The sequence below is a fragment of the Leopardus geoffroyi genome, chromosome E2, assembly GCF_018350155.1.
Source record: "Leopardus geoffroyi isolate Oge1 chromosome E2, O.geoffroyi_Oge1_pat1.0, whole genome shotgun sequence".
Lineage (NCBI taxonomy): Eukaryota > Metazoa > Chordata > Mammalia > Carnivora > Felidae > Leopardus > Leopardus geoffroyi.
The window spans coordinates 8,305,242-8,326,130 of record NC_059335.1 but is presented as its reverse complement, the minus strand read 5'-3'; the positions used below and the strand labels follow the sequence as shown (position 1 = coordinate 8,326,130).

Genomic DNA, 20,889 nt, shown 5'->3' with positions numbered 1-20,889 from the left:
GTCACATGCAAATTAGGTGGGCATCCCGCGCACCGCCCCTTGGGCGACAGAGCCGGCACCAACCCGACCCACTGCGCAGGCGCGGGAAAGTTGAACTTCTAAAAGTTTACGCAAGTCCACTGAAGGAGGAGGGGGAGGCGGCTCCCGGCACCAGGTAAGCCGAACGTTCGCGGGGACTGGGGTGAGGAGGGGAGAGGCCGGGATCTAGGAGCGGGCACCTCAGTCCCGCTTCCCCGACATCCACGCGTCCCGGGTCCCCAAGATGCCAGCCTCAGTCAGATAGTGGAACTACACTTCCCAGGCCGGCTGCGCGGCGAGCTAGCGCGGAACGAGGGGAAGGTTTGCCATGAAGCCTGCTGGGATTCGTAGTTCCCGATTCTCTAAAGGCTTGAGAAGCTTGGTATCTGCCTTCAGAACCCAGAAGTCGGAGCCCCAAGTTCTCTTCTCTCTCAGACTGAAGAATCCAGATTCCCCATCCCCCTTCTCCGAAAACTCAAGAGTCCAGCTCCCAGTCCCTTCCTCCCTTAGACCCACGAATCCGGGTCCCCAGCCTCTTCCTCTCCAAGCATCAAGGAGTCTTCCCTCCTCATCCCTCTTTTCTCTCTGAGGACTCGAGAATCTGGGTCCCCAGGCCCTAACTCCCCTAAAGGACTTAGAAATTCGGACTCTCGGCCCCTTCCTCCCTTGGGGACTCACGAGTCCTGATCCTCTCCTTATTCAGGGATTAGGCATTTGGGCCCCAATCCTCCAATGCAGTGCAACCCTGGAGTCCATCCCCCAGCTCCCTCTTTCACAGGTGCCCCCATGGCAGGCTCGGAAGAGCTGGGGCTCCGGGAGGACACGCTGAGAGTCCTAGCGGCCTTCTTTAGGCGAGGTGAGGCCGCCGGGTCCCCCATTCCAACCCCACCCAGGTAAGAGGAGCTGCCCTCCTCCCTCAGGGGCCTGCATTTGGGGCGGGGCCCCCTCTGACTCTTGCGCCTGGTCTCAGCCTGCCTTTACTCCCCTCTCTTTATATCTGGCTCTATTCCTTGTCCCTGGGGTTGCCGTGAGAGGCCTTCAGTGGGAGGAAAAAGGGGCTGCTTGCAAGGAGCCTCCGGGGTCACTCTCTGAGGTCCCCTTCCCCAGGAGTCCTGCCCAGGAGGAGCCAACAGATTTCCTGAGCCGTCTTCGAAGATGTCTTCCCTGCCCCCTGGGGCGAGGAGCAGTTCCCCCTGAGTCCCCTCGGCCTTGCTCCCTGCCCCTCCGCCCATGCTATGTTTCAGAGCCTGGTAAGAGATTTTCCCTAGATCACCCATGAACTGGCAGGGCCAGGAGCTTTGATTCTTAAAGCTGGAAAGGATGGAAAGGATGAGCTAGTCCAAGATCACTCAGCTCAGAGGGGGAGCTGAGTGGGGGACTACCCTCACCATTCTGTGCTCCCCCTGCCCCCAGTTACATTGCTGTCTGTCCATTCTGTGAGCTGGCTTCAGGAGAACTTTTGGTCCCTTTCTATCTGTTATCTCTCTCCTTCCATGCATGCTTCCCTCTCCCTAGGACTTTGTAGCCCACCAGTATCCCCAGTAGGGAGGCAGGAGACCTGGCATTCAAACACAATTCCCTGGATATTTAGTTACAGGTCTCTGAGAAATTCCTTTTCTTCCTTGCTCCTATTTTTCTCCACTAGCAAAGTAGGAATGAGGGGAGTGGGGGGAGGTGTCATTGGACTTGATCAAGAGTAACCAGAAGGTTTCTTTCCTCTCGCATGTGAGCCTGGATAGACTAGTAATGGCTACTGGGAGAGCTAGCTTGAAAAGGATTTCGCAGCTGGGGAGAAGAGTCCTGTGACCAGCTGATGACACTTGAAACCAGCAAGGGATAGAGTGATAATAGCTGGAGCACCCTGTGTTTGCTTTCCTTGGTTGGGATAATCTTCAAAGTCTAGTTCAGCTCTAACATTCTCAGTCCAGTTGGGAGGGACACCATAAAATGGAAAGTACAAAGGTCTTTTGCCAAGTGTGCTCACTGGGCCTCAGTTTACCCCATTGTGAAATGGAAATCATTGCTACCTGGCAAGGCGGCGGGGACACGGAGAGAATCCATAACTTCCCCATGTCCCGGAGATCCATCATTGGCTCTTTTCACCCCAGGCCCAGCTACTCCGGATTTCTATGCTCTGGTGGCCCAGCGGCTAGAACAGCTGGTCCAAGAGCAACTGAGATCCCCACCTAGCCCAGGTGAGGTACACAGGGGCCCTGGAGAAGGAGGAGGGTGGAAGGGTTGGCAGAGTTCTGCTCCCAGCCGAATTCTCTTCTGTCCCCCCAGAGTTACAGGGTCCCCCACCCACAGAGAAGGAAGCCCTGCTGCGGAAGCTGGTGGCCCTGCTGGAGGAAGAGGCAGACGTCATCAACCAGAAGGTGATGGGCGGTCTCTTCCACCCTTAGCTAAGATAGGAATCGCGGGATGGTTGGGCCCTGGGATCCAAAGCTGGATCTGTATTCTCTTTAGATGGTCAAGTGAGGAGAGGGTGGGACTAGCCTTCAGTGAAGGGTTTGCAATCAAGTCCACACTCATTCTGCTCACAGCACCACAGGCCAATAAGTCGAGAGGCAAGATATGGGGTAAGGAAAGTGACTTTATTTGGAAAAGGAGCAAACCGGCCAGACTACCCACCCAAACAGCAATCTCCCTCAGCATGAGATTGGGTCTCTTTTATGTTGGGATTGGGGGGGAAGCAGGAGGGGGTTGGGAGTCAAAGGGTGACTGACATCTGTAGATAATGGAGGGAGGTTGTGTAACTGTTTTTTGTCCTTGGTCAGTTGATCTTTGTGTACAGGAAACTGGTCATGTCATTCCTGTAAATCTCATACATAGCATGGTCATTTCTGTAGGTACCTTCCTTTTGAAAAAAAGTTGAGGGCGCCTCGGTGGGTCAGTTGGTTAAATCAGGTCATGATTTCACGGTTTGTGAGTTCGAGCCCCACGTCGGCCTGTGTGCTGACAGCGTAGAGCCTGGAGCCTGCTTCGGATTCTGTGTTCCCCTCTCTCTCTGCCCCTCCCCTACTCATGCTCTGTGTCTCTTTCTCAAAATTGAATAAATGTTAAAAAATTTTAAAAAATTTATTTGTTTTGAGAGAGAGAGAGAGAGCACAAGTGGGGGAGGATGTGAGAGAGAGAGAGAGAGAGAGAGAGAGAGAGAGAGAGAATCCCCAACAGGCTCCTCACACGGGGCTCGAACCCATGAACTGTGAGATCATGACCTGAGCCAAAATCAAGAGTCAGATGCTTAAGTGACTGAGCCACCCAGGGACCCCTGTAGGTACCTTCCTTATCTCCTATGGTGAGGCAGATTTCGGGTAAAATATGGTCTTTGCAAATCTTAGCTGCAACGTGCCTACGTGCAGGGCTAAGCAGAAGTTTCTAAATTAAAGGTCACAGCAGTAAGGGAAATAGAAGCAATATGGAGTCAGACGTGCTAAGTTTCTCCACTACGTGTTGAGCGACAGTTAGTTAGGGTCAGGGTAGTGTTTTAAACTGGTTTGCATTCATCGCCAGAGGGGCGTGGCCTAGAGAGAAGAGGTGTGGCCATTCCAAACTAGATCTCTGAAACTGACTGAGACCAGTTAAGGAGTTAGGGACTGTATGGTGGTGGGAGGGGGGTTGGTTTGGAGAGGGCTGTCTGAAATCTGAAACCCTGGGGGCGCCTGACTGGCTCATTCGGAAGAGCATGCATCTCTTGATCTCGGGATTGTGAGTTTGAGCCCCATTTTGGGTGTAGAGACTACTTAAAAATAAAACTTAAAAAATCTGAAGCCCTTGTTAACTATAGAGGGGCATGACTTAGAATGTGAAGGGAAATGACTGCGGAGGAGGTCTGGCTTATGACTGTCACGGACCTTGATTGGCTCAGGAACTTGGGCAGTGTATAATCCTGTAATATTGTATGGTGGAAGGCAAAGTTGCAGGCACTAGCCTGGCCTCAGGTGCTCTCAGGGAACCCGTAAGGGGGCGTGGCTATAAGATTAACATTCTAGAACTCGGCTAAGAGGGGCTTGGCCCTCATTGGCTGTCCAGGCCTTGCCTTAACTTCTCGTCCACTTTCCTAGGAGTGGTTTGGCCGAGGTCAGAGGCTGGTTTATGATTGGCTGATGTGATGGATGGGGCGTGGCTCACATTATTAGTAGCAAACGCACTCGTTTCAAGAAGCCACGCCTCCTATCCTCCTATTGGCTGGCCACGGGGGCACAACCGAGGCAGACCCGGCCTCTTCTCTTCCCCACCCCACAGCTGGCCTTGGACCCCGCCCTGCGCGGAAAGCTGGCCCGCCTCTCCGCGGGCTCCTTCGCCCGCCTAGTGGAGCTGTTCTCCTGCCGGGAGAGCAGCCCTCTGCCCGGTCGCGCACGCCCCTCCTTGCCCTGCCCTGGGCCCCCTCCGCCTTCCCCGGAGCCCCTGGCCCGCCTGGCCCTGGCCATGGAGCTGAGCCGCCGCGTGGCCGGGCTGGGGGGCACCCTGGCCGGACTCAGCGTGGAGCACGTGCACAGCTTCGCGCCCTGGATCCAGGCCCACGGGGGCTGGGTGAGCTGCCAAAGCTTCTCTTGGCCTCCCTTTACCCACTTGTAACTTGTGTCTGTGTGGTAGGGGGGTGGCTTCTTCGCCTTCTTTTCAGACCTCACGCGTGTTCTCGGAGCCCTACTATTCATCTGTTCTGTGTCCATTGCGCGCCTTGTGTACACCAGTAGTAGGTGATCCGTGCAGACCCCATGCCTAGCTTAAACCATGCTGGCAAACGTTAACAGTTATGAGTGGGAAGCAAGTAAGGCCCCTTCCTGGGCCTTGGTTTCCTCATCTGTCAAACGGGGAGAGTAGAAGTACCTGTCCCAGAGCGTTATCATCAAGGCTAAAATGGGATCATCTTTGGCACCCTGTAGGCATTTGCTTGATTACCTGGTGACTGCTTCTCTGACACTGCCTGCCAGAATGCACTTGCCTGGATAGCCCCCTGCCTCGTTTCCTCTGCTCCGTTTCCTCTGCTCCCTTCGGGGGTTACCCGCAGTGAGGCCTCCCTGGGTCCTCATTTAAAGCTGCGGCCACCTCCATACCCTCCCACCCACTTCCTTTCCTTCTTTGTTGCTTTACCTCCTTCTATAGGACAGCTGCTTCCAGATGGCAGAAGTCACTTGTTTGACTTATTATTTCCTTTTATTTGTTGTTTTCTCTTGCCCCTGACGTATCAGCTTCACAAGACCCGGGAATCTTAGCAACCTTACTCACTGCTTTAAATCCAGTGTCAGGCTCAGAGCTGGATTGGGCTCCAGTGTGCTGGCAGTGTGACCTTGGCAACTGTCCCCAGCTACCTGAGCATCAGTCTCCCCCCCCCCCCCCTCCGGCCCCTGCCCAACGGGCACCGTTCACTTACCTACCTCTTGGCTGTGGGGATTCAGTGACAGAACGATGTGTGCCCTGCTCTCAGAATGTAACCATTGCCTCACAGAGTGGCAGGAGCTGGCCAGATGTGTTTGAGGAGCCAGTAGAGAGAGGAGGCTAGTAACGCTTCAGGAGGGTGAGCGAAGGGATGACAACAGAAGGGGCGACCAGATCCTGCCGGGCCTTGTGAGCTTGGGGCCCCCTAGAGCCCTCCGGGCAGAGGGACGCGAGCTCACTTAGGTGTTAACCTGCGCCCTCTGGCGGCCGCCTGGGGGAATACTGTAGAGGGCGAGCCGGAAGTAGGGAGTTCTAGGGAGTTCGGAGGAGGTAGGTGACTGAGCTGGCTCAGGGAGGAGGTGAGGGTGGAGGGGACAGTGGATACCCGTGTCTGGAGCTCGGTGCCGAAGCTTGTTTGTTATGCGAAATTGTTTTTATTTTTTGGCCTCGTGCACCGCCAAGGACTTTAGTGGAATGATTCCACTTAATCCCCACAACCACCTCATGGGATTTGGATTTTTTCCTGCTTTTATGGAGACTCAGGGAAAGTCCCTCATGCAGAGGATGGGAATTAGGACTTTGACACAAAGCCAAGGCTCTTAATTGTTAAAACCCCAGGACTGTTCCCCTTCTCTGAGTCTCTGTTCCCTGTCTCTCTGTCTACTCTCCACTCTGGGGCTTTGTTTTCCTTCCCTTTTTCTAGGACTCCGTCCCCATCCACCCAGGGGTCTCTGATCCTTTCTTTGGATCCCTGTCCACCCGCCCTGTCTGGTTCCTTGCCTTCCCTGTCTCTGCTCCCGTTGGGCTGGCATAGATGCCATGGTGAATGGAGGGCAGGCTCTTCGCGTGAATGCTCACGGGTTCTTCCACTTTTCCCCTCCAGGAGGGCATCCTGGCCATCTCACCCGTGGACTTGAACTTACCCCTGGACTGAGATCTTCCTCAGAAGCTGCTACAGATTAGACCTCATGTCTCTATGCTCTTCCTGTGCTTTGCCAAACCTTCCTGTTCCACTCAGGGTTGTGGGGTGGGTTGCCCTGCCTGTTTCTGCCAAAAAGAAATTGTTTTAAATTTTTTCACATTAAAGACTTTTTCAAGTATTCAATGGTTTGTCCTTTATCTTGAGAACTGGAGTTGTAAGTAGGAGATTTGGGGGCGCCCGGGTGGCTCAGGCTGTTGAGCATCTTGATGTGGGCTCAGGTCATATGAGATCTCGTGGTTTGTGACTTTGAGCCCCTCATCGGGCTCTGTGCTGACAGTGCAGAGCCTGCTTGGGATTCTCTCTCTCTCTCCCTCTCTCCCTGCCCCTTCCCCACTCGCGCTGTGTGTGTCTCTCTCTTCTCTCAAAATAAATAAATAAACTTTCAAAAAATAAATAAGTAGGAGATTTGGCTCAAATCTCTCTCTCTCTCTCTCTCTCTCTCTCTGTCTGGCTTATAACTTGAGGAAAGAGCCAATTCATTCTTTTTAGAAATATTTCTTTGGAGTACCTACAAGTGTCTGTCACCTGATCATACTTGCAGACTTGAGGATATCTACAGATATGATTCCAGCTAATTACATTTTGTTTTCCTGTTGCATGATTTATGCATTCCAGTTACTCCTGTGTTGATGGCCATGAAGCCTTTCCAGCTATTTCCAAATGAAAGCCATGATCTTCCTACACGGGGCACCCGGAACACCACCCTTTTTTTTTGAAGATTTATTTTATTTTCAGAGGTAGAGTGTGTGAGCCGGGGAGAGAGAGAGAGAATTTTTTTTTTTTTTTTTTGAGAGAGAGAGCACGAGTAGGGGAGGGGCAGAGAGGAGAGAGAGGGAGACACAGAATCTGAAGCAGGCTCCAGGTTCTGAGCTGTCAGCACAGAGCCTGACGTGGGGGCTCATGACCTGAGCCAAAGTCGGACGCTCCACCAACTGTGCCACCCAGGCGTGCCAAGAGAGAGTGGATCTTAAGCAGGCCCCATGCTCAGCTCAGAGCCCGAGGTGGGGCTCGATCGCACAACCCTGGGATCATGACCTGAGCTGAAATTAGAAGTCGGATGCTCAACTGACTGAGCCACGCAGGTGCCCCTCCTTCTGAGTCTTTTCGGCCAGTTACTCATCTACCTATAGACCAGGGGGTTGTCACCTTTTTAGGGCTATAGCCCCCTTCAAAAAATTCTCTTTGTAAATATACAAAACGGTCTGTACAAGGTGACAAAGGAAGCCAATTACAGTTGAATCTCATCATTCACAGACGGCAGATTTGTGAATTTTGTCTACTCGCTAAAATTCATTTGTAATCCCCAAATTAACACGGTGGCTGTTGGTAGGCATGCATACGTCCAGGGCAGCAAAAGATTTGACACCCACTGTGCACCTTTTTGGCTAAGGTTGAGCCAGATGGCACCCTGCCTTCTTGTTTCAGCTGTCATGCTGCAAATGAGTATCCTTTCCTCAATCTGTTTAGTGCTACATTTTTTTGCATATTTGTACTTTTTTTTTTTTTACAAAAACGTTTATTTATTTTTGAGAGAGAGAGACAGAAAGGCAGAGTGCGAACGGGGGAGAAGCAGAGAGAGAGGGAGGGAGACACAGAATCCAGAGCAGGCTCCAGGCTCCGAGCTGTCAACACAAGAGCCCAACGCGGGGCTCGAACTCACAGACCGCGAGATCATGACCTGAGCTGAAGTCGGACACTTAACCAACTGAGCCACCCAGGCGCCCCTGCATATTTGTACTTTTTATGGTGATTTCGTTGTTTAAAATGACCCCAAGAGTAGCACTCGTGCTCTCTCTCAAAAATAGATAAATGAAGAAACAAACAAACAAAAAAGGAATTCTACCGATGGCCAATAGCACATGAGAAAACGTTCAACATTCATGGTCAGGACAATGCCAAGGACAACCAAAATGACACACCTCTTCATTTCCACCAGAATGGTTACAATTAAATACCGATTTTTTTCAATGTTTATTTATTTTTGAGAGCGAGAGTGAGAGACAGAGCATGGGTAGGGGAGGGGCGGAGAGAGGGAGACACAGAATCTGAAGCAGGCTCTAGAATCTGAGCTGTCAGCACAGAGCCCGATGTGGGGCTCGAACTCACCAACTGTGAGATCATGACCTGAGATGAAGTCGGAGGCTTAACTGACTGAGCCATCCAGACACCCTTAAACACTGATCTTCATAAGTGCTGGTGAGGATGTGGAGAAACAGGGGCTCTTCAAGCATCACTGATGGGAATGCAAAGTAGTAGAAGGCACTGGAAAACTTTTTGGCAATGTCTTATAGTTAAACATACGCCTAGCATACAGCTTAGCCATCTGCTCCTAGGTTTACCCAAGAGAAATAAAAGACAGTGAGTCCACAGAAAGACTCATGCATGAACAGGGATAGCCACTTTATCTTCATAGCCCCCCAAAGTATACAATGTCCATCAACAGGGAAATGGATAAACTGTGATACATCCGTACAATGGAATTCTCCCCAGCAATAAAAAAGTTTGCAGAAACGTTACATGCAACAACTTGGGATGACTCTCAAAAGCATTATGTTGAGTGAAAGAGGACTAACACAAAAGAAAACATACTGTATGATTCCATTCATTTGAAATTTTAGAAAAGAAAAAGCTACATTGGAGCCACAGAAAACAGAAAGTGATCGCTTCTGGGGTGGGGGGGGGGTGGGAGAGGTACTGACTACAAAAGACTCATGAAGGAAATTTGTGGGGTGATGGATATATTCTTCGGGTTGCATTCACCTTCATTCAACTGCAGATGTCCTCCACTCATGCTGGTTCAACTTGCAATTTTTGGTGTGAAAGGGGTACACTCTGCGTTAGAAACTATACTCTGAGTTTGAATTTAGATCTTTCCCTGGGCTCGTGATCTCTCATGTTAGGCCACAGCTCACAGCCAAGCAATCACGAGGGTAAACAACCAATGCACATACAACCATTGTGCACCCATACAACCATGCTAACAGCATTCGATGAATTAATTATATGAGATATTCAACATTTAAGTATAAAATACTCTCTGTGTTGGATGATGTCGCCCAAGTGTAGGCTAATGTAAGTATTCCAAACATTGCTGAGCTATGATTTTCGGCTGGTTAGGTGGATTAAATGCATTTTCAAGTTCCGTTATTTTTAACTTACTATCAGTTTATTGGGGGCAGGGACGTAACCCCATCATAAGTCAGGAAGGTCTGTAGTAATTTTTTCTGCAAGAGGAGAAAAGCTTCCCGGAAGAGGTGGCATCTCAGGTGTGCCCAGAAAGATGTACAAGAGTTGACAGGCAAAGGGAGGTGAGTATTCCAGCGGGGACGGGGACCCGGCAAAGGCCAAGTGGCTTGAGCGGGGTTGTATTTAGAAAACTCGGGACAGTCAGGTAGAGGACTAGGTGGCTATATGTCGTGAGGCCTGAGTCCTATAGCTGACTTGTTTCGGACCCAGACAAGCCCTCCTTTTCTTTGAGCCTCTCACTGTCCCTCAGGTAAGTGGGCACAAACTCCCTTGTTTCTTCTGAACTCCCATAGGGCTGGGAGAAGCCACCCAAGGCTCCTTGGAGAAGCCTCCTCCAAGGGAGGAGGAGTGACAGTTCCTTTGAGCCAATAGCTGGAGCCTAAAGACCGCCCTCCCTCACTCCTCGTGGGCCAATCGCCGCATTCTCCTTGAGACCAGCAGCTTGACAGGGCTTGTCCAAAGTATTCATGACGTCACATTCCAGATAAACCAATAGCAGCTATTAAGAGGCGGGTTGTTTAGGTGATGGACAGCTCTCTTTCAAGATGTCTGCTTAGCGCGGGGCCCACCGGGAAATTTTGAGGCGGTGCTTGGCGGAGCAGGGGAGGGAACTTCTGGTAGACTTTGCCCAATCATAGTCGCAGTTCTTGCGATAGACGGACCGTCTTTCCCATCCCGTCGACTTAAGGGGGCGGGGCTCCGCACACCAGACCGGGCGGGCCCATCAACTTTGATGGGCGTCTTCTTTGCCCAGTCGCTAAGCGATATTCTCAGACGGGCCGCCTCCATTGCCAATGAGATCTCCTGGCGGGGTCGTGGTGGGCGGGCCGTGGACCCTCCGGTATAAGGCGGTCCCGGGGGAGTGCGGAGAAAGGGGGGGGTCTCGGCGGCAGGAGGAGGAGTAGGTGCGGGTGAAGATGGCGGCAGCCGAGGCCGCGAACTGCATCATGGAGGTGAGCGCCCGGAGCGCCGCCGGGGGTAGGAGGCGGTTTGGGGGTCGATGTTTTGTGCCCTCGTCGTGGGGAAGGGGCTCCGAATGGGCGGATTGGGGCTGAAGGGTCTCGGACGTACGGAGGGGAAAGCGCATGCTCCAGATCCCAGGATACAGTTTGAGATGCGGGTTTCCTGGCTTTCGGGGGCCTGCGGCACCCGGTTGAGCCGAGGGTGTCGTGCCCCCTCCCACGTGGAGGAGGGCTGGGGGCGCTTCCGGCCAGGCCCCCACGTGGCCGCGCCACGGTGGGTGGGGAGGGGGTGTGCCGTGCCCGGTGGCCCGGCGGGCTCCACGTGCGGGACAAAGGCCCCGCCCCCGACCGGGGGAGGGGCGCCCCGGGGGGGCGGAGAGGAGGCTCCGACCCTCCCTCCGAGGCCCCCAGCCCTCTCCCCCGGGATCGCTCAGTACCCCTCGGGGCGGGCTTACTTCGGTTCCTCGGACAAGTAAAGGGTCTCTCGAGGGGAGCAGTGTAGCTCGACTCTCTACAACGCCGTTCCTGATACCGGGGCATCTGCTTAGGCTTCGGTCCAGGTTTCGTGCAGTCATGGGTTGGGATTGGAGGAAGAGGAAGAATTGGTTCCCACCGGGCCCCCGGTTTCCTGTCCGTGGATTCTCCCCTGCCCGGGACTTTGGGAGCTGGGGGGATGGGGCATGCCCCTGTGACCTCCCTCTGGGTGGTGGGGGGGCCTCTAGTTGAAGGAGATCCTTCCCGATAAGGCGTCGTGCACCCCCTTGTGGCCATTTCTGGGTGTGTGGGAGGGACATCTTTTTCATGGGGCGTGCCCCAAAGCCCACCTCCCCGGGCGAGGGGAGGGAGAGTCTCTGCTATGAAAAGGATGTGGTGGAATATAAATTACCTCCTATTGGAGATCTTTCTCTCCCCGGCGCATACGCGAAGGTGGGGTATGGTCCCCTCCCCCCTTCCTGAAGCCCTGTTTGAGGGTCCTAAGCCTGGAGGCTTGAAATGGTTTCCTGAAAGGTTTAGTTTTCGTGCAGCCATGTGGGGTTGGCTTCGGTGCTGTTTCAGGCTCTCTTGGGACTTGCCTGGTCGTGGTATTAGTGGTGTTCAGAAATGGGTCCCAGTGGGAAATCCCCTTACCAGTCACCCTGTATAGGTAGGTGTCCTCACTGGCTGGGGGTGGGGTGGGGGTGGAGCTTGGAGCTGTGTGGGTCACGTCTGTGACTTCATGCTTCTTGGGGCCCAGAGGATGATCACATCTGGAAGAGATGTAATCTGATGGAGCCTCTGAACTCCCTCCTCTTCCCTGGTAGCATTGGGGGCAGGCAGCTCCCAGGGGTCACTCCAATGACCCCTCTATCCTCCTTGGCTGGCTCCTGGACCAGGGTCTGTGTGGGTGGCGGAAGTACTTTCCTTAGAAGTTGTCTCAGGACTTGGCCCCACACGGGGGGCGGATAGGCGGCCGTGGTGGGATGGGGGGGTGGGGGGCGTTTAGGGCCTGGGTCCTAGGATGGGGATTGTCCGGTTAGGGGTTCCAGAGTCTGGCCTCCTTCCCCAGACTCTGCCTTCATGGGAAGAGGGTAATTAGCTAGGAGACTGGCTCCAGCAGGTTTTGTTTGGGGGCTCCCTGAGCCCAAGGCAGGAGCTAGTGGCCAGGGTGCCAGCCCTGCCTGTGTGCCACACCTCCTTTCTGGAACCCTCTCAGACAAGAGACTTGTTTGCAGCGGTGGCAGATGCCCAGTGGGTACACCCTGCCAGCCCTCCCCCCCCCCCGCCAGCTACTCATGGCACCCCAGGATGGGGGTGCGTGTCAGGAAGTGTCACATAATCTGGGGGGATTAGATGATGAGGGGGAGCGACAGCTGGCAGTGCCTGTGTGCCTGGCGGGTGCCAGTTCCTCTGGCCTGGATGGGGGAGGTGTGGATGGTCAGGTGCCTGGCCAGAGAGGGACAACTTGGGGGCGGGCCACCATCTCTCCAGCCATAGCTGGGACAGAACCCCATCTCTTCTCCCCCCACTCCCCTCCTCCCTTTTAAAAGCAGCCCTGCCTCCTTACTTGCTCCCTCTGCCACCACTCCCCGCCAAGGAATAGGCAAATTGCAGGAGACACCCCCTCCCCTGTGAGCTGGGGGTCCCCTGGCCTGACCCTCCCCTAGCCACTCCCAGTAGCTAATCCTTTCTCCCTGTTACTCTCTCCTAGAATTTTGTAGCCACCTTGGCTAATGGGATGAGCCTCCAGCCGCCTCTTGAAGAAGTAAATATCCTTTTGTGAGACCCTTCCCCACATAAATATATCTTGCCACACATCAGGCCCTTTCTAGCCGGCTAACCATGATTCCTCTTGCTTCAAACCAGCTCACCCTGTGCCCCCAAACCGTTAGCACAAACCTCCTGCAGGTTTGTGGCTCCCATCTGGCCTCCCCAAATACTGTGGCTACTTCCTTAACTCCATTTCCAGCCCCCCTTTGCCCTTCCCGTGTCTGCCTCAGTTCTGCCTTCCCCTCCCCTCCCCAGCTGTGGGCTGAGCTAGAGACGGGGGCAGAGAAACTGGAGAGATGGTAGGCGTGGCTGAGGTATTGGGGTATTCCCCTGGATGGTGCTCTGGGGGGGTCCTGGAAGAGGAAAGTGGGGGTGTTAGGTTTTGGGGGTTCTGGGGGAGGCAAGATGGCAGGCGGGGGCTGTAGGGTTGCCATGGTATGATTCGGGAGGGAGAAGTAGGGACCTGAATGTTTGAGAGGGCTTGGAGAGCCCCCAGATTTGACCCTGCTCCCGTCCACCCCTCCCAGGTCTCCTGTGGCCAAGCAGAAAGCAGCGAGAAGCCCAACGCTGAGGACATGACGTCCAAAGATTACTACTTTGATTCCTATGCTCACTTCGGCATTCACGAGGTGAGTGTGAGCAGCTCCAAAAGCTGCCGCATCTTGAGGGGGTTAATGTGCATCTTCCGGAGGGCTGGAACTTAATGTCCCACGCATGCGCACTGCCTCCCCTGGCAGCGGGCCTGGCCGCCCCTCTGGGTAGGAGGCACACACCCCGGGGTCGCCTCTCCCAGCAGTTGCCTTGGAGACGGAGCTCAGCCCTTAGCTCTTGGGAGGCTGGGGTTGGGGCGCCTGTCTGCCTGCCTCCCTGCCTGCGACTTCAGCTAGAGGTCAGGGTCAGCTGGTGTCTGCCGCCCTCTAGTGTCCGGTGGTGGGACTGCCCCCCAGCCTCTCCCGCCTGGATACACAGGGCTTCTGGACCCTTTTGCACCTTCTGGAAGCTGGTATCCCAGAAAGCGCCTGGGAGGGGATTCTGAGGACCTCTGCTTTTTCTTTTTTTTTGTAAAGGACTCTTTTTTTTTTTTTAACTGTAGTAAAATATACATAACAAACTACACTGGTTTTTTTTTTTTTTTAATTGAACAGTTTGGTAGCACTGAGTGGGTAAAAGCCAGAGATCACTAGGGCTTAGGAGGCAACAATAGAATCGGGCCAAGGTGCGAGGGAGTTTAGTCCATCCAATCTGATTTTACAAATAGGGAAACGGAGGCATGTGGAAGAGAAATGACTTCTTCCTTTTTTTTTTTTTTTTCAACGTTTATTTATTTTTGGGACAGAGAGAGACAGAGCATGAACGGGGGAGGGGCAGCGAGAGAGGGAGACACAGAATCGGAAACAGGCTCCAGGCTCTGAGCCATCGGCCCAGAGCCCGACACGGGGCTCGAACTCCCGGACCGCGAGATCGTGACCCGGCTGAAGTCGGACGCTTAACCGACTGCGCCACCCAGGCGCCCCAAGAAATGACTTCTTCCAAGGGGACTAAGAAGTGGGAGGGCTGAGCTCTAGCTCTCCAGACCACCAGTGTGTCAGGGGCCAGGCTGCCCCGTTTTCCAGCTGGGGACGCGGGCACCCTCATGGCGTGTTTGTGTCTCGTGCCCCCCAGGAGATGCTGAAAGATGAGGTGCGCACCCTCACGTACCGAAACTCCATGTTTCACAACCGGCACCTCTTCAAGGACAAGGTGGTGCTGGACGTGGGATCGGGCACAGGGATCCTCTGTATGTTCGCTGCCAAGGCCGGAGCCCGCAAGGTCATCGGGGTGAGTGTCCTGGGCAGGCGGGTGGGCCTGGGCCTGGGGACGGGGAGGAGCCCCTTAGGGCTCAGGGATTGGATGGAGGGGAACGGGGGGGCTGAGGGTCAGAGTGGGGGAGTCTCACCCTCCCTTCTTTCTGGGCCCCCAGATCGAGTGTTCCAGTATCTCTGATTATGCGGTGAAGATCGTCAAAGCCAACAAGTTAGACCATGGTGAGCCCAGGAAGAGAATGGGTTTGTGGGGATGGAGTGAGTGGATTTCCCACTTCCCCGGGGCCCTTGGCAGTGGGGTTCGACAATCCCCATTGGATGCACACACCTCTGCTTTCTTTTTTTTTTTTTTTTTTAACGTTTACTCATTTGTGAGAGATGGAAAGAGACAGAGCACAAGCAGGGGAGGGGACAGAGAGAGGGAGACACAGAATCTGAAGCAGGCTCCAGGCTCCGAGCTGTCAGCACAGAGCCCGATGTGGGGCTCGAACCCATGGACTGTGAGATCACGACCTGAGCCAAAGTCGGACACTTAACTGGCTGAGCCACCCAGGCGCTCCCACCTCAGCTTTCTTATTCAGGCTCTGGGGGCGAACACGTAAGCAGCTTCTGAGATGTTCGTCCCTTCGCACATAACGTCATCTCACATATAAACTAGCATGTCCGTGAGGTCAGTTTTATAAAAGTAGGATGCTCGGGTCAAAAACACAAGTTGTGTAGATGTTGCCGCATTGCCTTTTTTTTTTTTTTTTTTTTTTTTTTTTTTTTTTTAACGTTTATTTATTTTTGAGAGGGGGAGAGGGAGATACAGAATCCAAAACAGGCTCCAGGCTCCGAGCTGTCAGCACAGAGCCCAGCGTGGGGCTTGAACTCACGAACTGTGAGGTCATCACCTGAGCCAAAGTCAGGTGTTTAGCTGAAACACCCTGGCACCGCACCAAATGGCTTTTTTTTTTAATTTTTTTTTTTTTTTCAACGTTTATTTATTTTTGGGACAGAGAGAGACAGAGCATGAACGGGGGAGGGGCAGAGAGAGAGGGAGACACAGAATCGGAAACAGGCTCCAGGCTCTGAGCCATCAGCCCAGAGCCCGACGCGGGGCTCGAACTCACGGACCGCGAGATCGTGACCTGGCTGAAGTCGGACGCTTAACCGACTGCGCCACCCAGGCGCCCCGCACCAAATGGCTTTTAAGTTCCCACCTGCAAGGTTCGAGGGGCAGAGAATATGAGAAGATGGTGGGTTTTCGGGCTGTGGAGGCTCCTAGCATTCTAGAAACTGAAGTGATTGTTATCTTTTTTTAAGTTAATTTGTTTTGAAAGAGAGTGCATGCACGAGCCGGGGAGAGGGAGAGAGAATCCCAATCAGGCTCTGTACTGTCGGCACAGAGTCTGACACAGGGCTTGATCTTACAAAGCAGGAGATCATGACCTGAGCTGAAATCAAGAGTCAGATGTTTAACTGACTAAGCCACCCAGGTGACCCTGAAGTGATTTTTTTTTTTTTTAAGAGACTAGTATATATCAATTAAGAGAGAGAGACTAATATAATGAGCCCCCAGGTGTCTATCAGTCAGCTTTAAATGTCTCCATTTGAAGCAAATTTCAACCATTATGTCGAAATTTCTCCTGTAAATCCTGTTGTGTGTGTCTCTAATAGATGAAGCCATTCAAAAAATATGACCATAGGGGCGCCTGGGTGGCGCAGTCGGTGAAGCGTCCGACTTCAGCCAGGTCACGATCTCGCGGTCCGTGAGTTCGAGCCCCGCGTCGGGCTCTGGGCTGATGGCTCAGAGCCTGGAGCCTGTTTCCGATTCTGTGTCTCCCTCTCTCTCTGCCCCTCCCCCGTTCATGCTCTGTCTCTCTCTGTCCCAAAAATAAATAAACGTTGAAAAAAAAAAAATATGACCACATTGTTAACGACAAAGTCTTAATATCACCTAATGCCTAACCCATACAAAATTTCTGCTTCTGCCTTAAAAATATCCAGAGTGATGGATGAATTTTAAAACAGAGTTAACAGAGGGGCGCCGGCTGGCTCAGTCGGTGGAGCGTGCAACTCTCGATCTCAGGGTTGTGAGTTCAAGCCTCACGTTGGGCATAGGGATTACTTAAAAAACAAGAAGTAAAAAACCCTGAGTTCACAGAGCGTGGCTTCAAGCTGGTCGAGTTCTTTGAAGATGCCCAAATGCGGCCCCAGCCTTTCCTGGATAAAATGGGCTGCTCAGTGGGATCCCTAGGCCCTGCCCACCCTGCCCCCCCCCCCGCCACCTGCCGACTCCCTCCCCTGCCAGAGGCAAGCAGACGGGTCTCCTCAGGGCTGGGTGCACATGCCTCTGTCTGCCCCTGCAGTGGTGACCATCATCAAGGGGAAGGTGGAGGAGGTGGAGCTTCCGGTGGAGAAGGTGGACATCATTATCAGCGAGTGGATGGGCTACTGCCTTTTCTACGAGTCAATGCTCAACACCGTTCTCTATGCCCGAGACAAGTGGCTGGTGAGGCCCCTGGTGGGGTGGGGGCTGTGTGCTGGGGCCAGGCTCCTTCGGCCACGTGTTGAATACCTGTCAGTCGGGGTCTGGGCAGAAGACAAAAGCCATGGCAGATATTTCCCACACAGGGGACTTCGTACAGGGGATTGACCACTCCGATGTCGGAGGGCCCGGAGCCAAAATGGGATGTTACAGGCACCAGGAGCTAGACATTGACGAGGAGTGTCAGGAGGTGGTTGGTGCTGGGAAGAACATGGCAGGGCAGGAGGATAGAGGCTGGAGGGCCATGGTTCCAGGTGCTCAGATCAGAGCAGGCCTCCCAGGGGGAGGTGACTGAGACCTGGTCAAGGGGAAGGCTGCATGACATCCTGGGGGAAGAGCACCTGGGCCCAGGAAATAGTTAGTGCAAAGGTCCTGGGGCAGGAGAGTTTTTACTGTGTGTTGAGGGACAGGGAATGGACTGAAGAAACAGAACGTGCAGGGGGCCTGAGCACTCGCGTGAGACTTTGGTTTCTCCTCTCAGAGGAGCCAGGGAGGGTCCTGCAGATCCTTCAGAACCTCTGAAGGACAGGTCTGACTGAGGTGCTCCTAGATGAGGGCGTGAGGACAGAAGCCAGGACCCAGTGAAGAGGCCGCTTGTAGGAGTCCAGGTGGGCAGGGAGGAGATAAGAGTGTGTGGATAGAGAGAGGCAAGTTGTCCGCGTTTGGGGCCGGTGTCCCAAGTCTCCCCCCATCCTTCACACCCTCCCCCTGCCCCTCGGCAGGCACCCGATGGCCTCATCTTCCCAGACCGGGCCACGCTGTATGTGACGGCCATCGAAGACCGGCAGTACAAAGACTACAAGATCCACTGTGAGTTTGGGTCCCTCGGACGCCCGTGGGGTGGGACTGGCTTGCCCTGAGCGCCCCCTGCCGGGCTCACCCTCCTCCCTGCTTGCCTCCCCAGGGTGGGAGAACGTATATGGCTTTGACATGTCTTGCATCAAAGACGTGGCCATCAAGGAGCCCCTGGTGGACGTGGTGGACCCTAAGCAGTTGGTCACCAACGCCTGCCTCATAAAGGTGAGGGGGGGAGAGTGTGTGGCCAGGTTGTCCCCGGGGTTGGAGACAAGGAAGGGCCGCCACTTGACCTCAGGTCCTGAGCAAGACCTCAGGTCCAGGTGTTTGTCTTGGAGTCTGACCTGTCAGCCAGAGGTGGCGCCGGAGGCCCAGAGAAGCCACCTTGACCATCAAAAAGCTTTGTGAGCTAAGCCCGCTCGTGGTTCGGACAGAGGGGTGAATTCTAGAATTTGCTTGGCCACAAGAGGTGGGCCGAGAGCCAGGTGGAGGAAGAGGAAGTCTGGAGCGAGCGGAGACAGGAGCTGGATGGGCGGCCGGGCACCCTGCCAGAAAGAGTGCCGGGGAACCGTCCTAGGGTTTTGAGCCGGGGGTTGACGTGAGCTCATTGCCAGTGTTTTCACATCACACTGGCTGCCATCAAGAGCGTGGCGGGGGGACGCCAGTGAAGGGGTAACGGGTGACACGCCAAGCACGGGCAGTTGCTCTAGGAAGTAGGACTGTCCAGTTTGGGCTTCCGGTGGGGGAGGGAGGGGACTGGGGACTGCCGCGTGGCACCCCCAGGGTCTTCGGCCGAACGAACGCTGGGCGGGGTGCCGGGGAGTGGGGCTCACGGAGCCTGTCCCGCAGGAGGTGGACATCTACACTGTCAAGGTGGAAGACCTGACCTTCACCTCCCCCTTCTGCCTGCAAGTGAAGCGGAATGACTACGTGCACGCGCTGGTGGCCTACTTCAACATCGAGTTCACTCGCTGCCACAAGAGGACAGGCTTCTCCACCAGTGAGCGAGGGGCGGGGCCGGGGTGGGGGCTGTGCCACAGCAGCCGGCAGAGGGAGCCCGTGTTGTGACCGCGGCTCTGCCAGCTCACCTGAGCCTGTCCTGCCTCAGTTTCCCCACCTGTGAAAGTAGACGAGGTCCCTCTCCAGGACTTGATGGGAGTGAAGGGATTCGGGGATGGTGACCCCTGTCACCGCTCAGTCAAGGTCATCAAGGGGCCGGCCAGAGGGAAGGGCCCGGCCAAGGCCCGGGATGGCGGGGTGTTGGGGGGGGTGTCCTGGCTGACCCGACCGCACCCCCCAGGCCCCGAGTCCCCGTACACGCACTGGAAGCAGACCGTGTTCTACATGGAGGACTACCTGACCGTGAAGACGGGCGAGGAGATCTTTGGCACCATTGGCATGCGGCCCAATGCCAAGAATAATGTGAGGCGCTGCGGGGGTTCGGGGGTGGGCCCAGGAGGGGCACCTCCGCCTGTTCTGGGGCCCTGGCAGCCCAGCCCTCTCAGCTAGGTTGAGTCGGAGACCCCCAGAGAAACCCCGAGTACATGGGAGGTCGAAGGCTCTGGAGCCTGGAGTCCAGGGCGGAGGCCTGGGCTAAACGCGTGGATCTGTGCACCAGGGCTGGATCCTGATCGGGGGAGCAGAGACGGAGGAGGCCCCAAGGTCACGCCAGCTCTCCAAGGGAAGCTGGAGGTCTTCCAGCAGAGGCAGCTTTGCTGCCCCCCAGAGGGCATTTGTCTCTGTCTGGAGACATTTGGGGCTCTCAGAACTGGAGAAGGGATGCTACTGGTGGCTCCCGGGAGTGGCAGGGATGCCGCTGCGCATCCCGCGGTGACAGGACACCGGAACATCCTCCACTCTGGCCCCAAATGTCTGTGGTACCGAGCTTGAGAGAGAGAGACAGAGACAGAGAGAGAGAGACACACACACACACACACACCCGGTGAGCTAAAGAGACAGGGAGATGCCCAGAGATGGGAGAGGAGCCCAGGCGCCTGGGATGGGGTGCAGCGAGGACTGAGGGCAGGCGCCACCATGGTTATAGGTGACTTTGCCCCGAGCCTTTCCGGGGAGTCCTGGGGGGGTGGGGAGCATGGAAGTGTTGGCTTCCCGGAAGCTTGGGAGTAGAGGAAGTGCAGAAGGCGGGGTTGGGACCCCTGAGTTTGGCTGGAGAGGGGTTTGCTTTCTTCAAAAGCAATGACGCCAGTGGCTTGGGATAGGGAAAGATCTCGGGATGTGGGAGACAGAGCAGCCCGGTTGGGCCGGGCTCCAGGTGGGTTTGAGGGTGGGACCGGCCCCGGGGAGTCTCCAGCCTGGCCTTGGACCAAAACAAGACCCCGCAGGGTCTCCTGGGAGTGCGCGCCCCGCTGCTGCCTCCCGACTCCCAACGGTTCGGGTCTCTGCCTGCCCCGTGGCGCGCGCCCCTCACGTCTGCCCTCTCCCCACAGCGCGACCTGGACTTCACCATCGACCTGGACTTCAAGGGCCAGCTGTGCGAGCTGTCCTGCTCCACTGACTACCGGATGCGCTGAGGCGGCGCCCGGCTTCTCCCACCCCGGCCGGGCCGGCCCTGCACGGGCCCAAGGGCTGCGGCATCCTTAGGCAGTTTGGGGGCTCCCCCTTCCTCTCCTTCCCTCCCTCAGAAGGGGGTTTTAGGGGCCTGGGCTGGGAGGGGGGGCACATCGTGACTGTGTTTTTCATAACTTATGTTTTTATATGGTTGCATTTACGCCAATAAATCCTCAGCTGGGACGGCTCGGCTTCCTGGGGGGTGGAGTGGGGTCTCTGCCTTCCACACCCTCCACCAGGGTCACTTCCCCCGTCCGCCTCTCTGGGCCTGTGTCCTCCCCCAACCCCCTCACTCATGCCCCCTGAGGCCCCATTCCCACTTGTCCCCATTGGGCAGGCCTCCCACTCCACTGCCCTGCT

At 55.1% G+C, this 20,889-nt stretch overlaps 2 protein-coding genes across 8 annotated transcripts; both read left to right on the top strand.

Annotated features, from left to right (window-relative positions):
- The first annotated feature begins 42 nt into the window (after positions 1–42).
- Positions 43–6,497, top strand: BCL2L12 (BCL2 like 12). Of its 3 annotated transcripts, XM_045441873.1 has the most exons (7): positions 43–154; positions 797–911; positions 1,126–1,268; positions 2,127–2,213; positions 2,302–2,393; positions 4,264–4,551; positions 6,281–6,497. In XM_045441873.1, exons 2-7 carry the CDS (start codon positions 805–807, stop codon positions 6,329–6,331), a joined length of 768 nt encoding a protein of 255 aa, XP_045297829.1. In that variant the 5' UTR covers positions 43–154; positions 797–804; the 3' UTR covers positions 6,332–6,497. The 3 variants fall into 3 exon arrangements, with proteins under 3 accessions (XP_045297829.1, XP_045297830.1, XP_045297828.1); XM_045441874.1 differs by lacking the exon at positions 4,264–4,551; XM_045441872.1 differs by having other exon boundaries at positions 2,127–2,393.
- A 3,920-nt stretch (positions 6,498–10,417) lies between these two features.
- On the top strand, positions 10,418–20,712 carry PRMT1 (protein arginine methyltransferase 1). 5 transcript variants are annotated; one of them, XM_045441865.1, is made up of 11 exons: positions 10,490–10,578; positions 12,776–12,829; positions 13,362–13,463; positions 14,497–14,652; positions 14,795–14,858; positions 16,988–17,130; positions 17,889–17,976; positions 18,071–18,186; positions 18,811–18,961; positions 19,262–19,383; positions 20,409–20,712. In XM_045441865.1, exons 1-11 carry the CDS (start codon positions 10,543–10,545, stop codon positions 20,490–20,492), a joined length of 1,116 nt encoding a protein of 371 aa, XP_045297821.1. In that variant the 5' UTR covers positions 10,490–10,542; the 3' UTR covers positions 20,493–20,712. The 5 variants fall into 5 exon arrangements, with proteins under 5 accessions (XP_045297822.1, XP_045297821.1, XP_045297820.1 ...); XM_045441864.1 differs by lacking the exon at positions 10,490–10,578 and adding an exon at positions 11,374–11,514; XM_045441866.1 differs by lacking the exon at positions 12,776–12,829 and having other exon boundaries at positions 10,418–10,578.
- Positions 20,713–20,889: the final 177 nt, after the last annotated feature.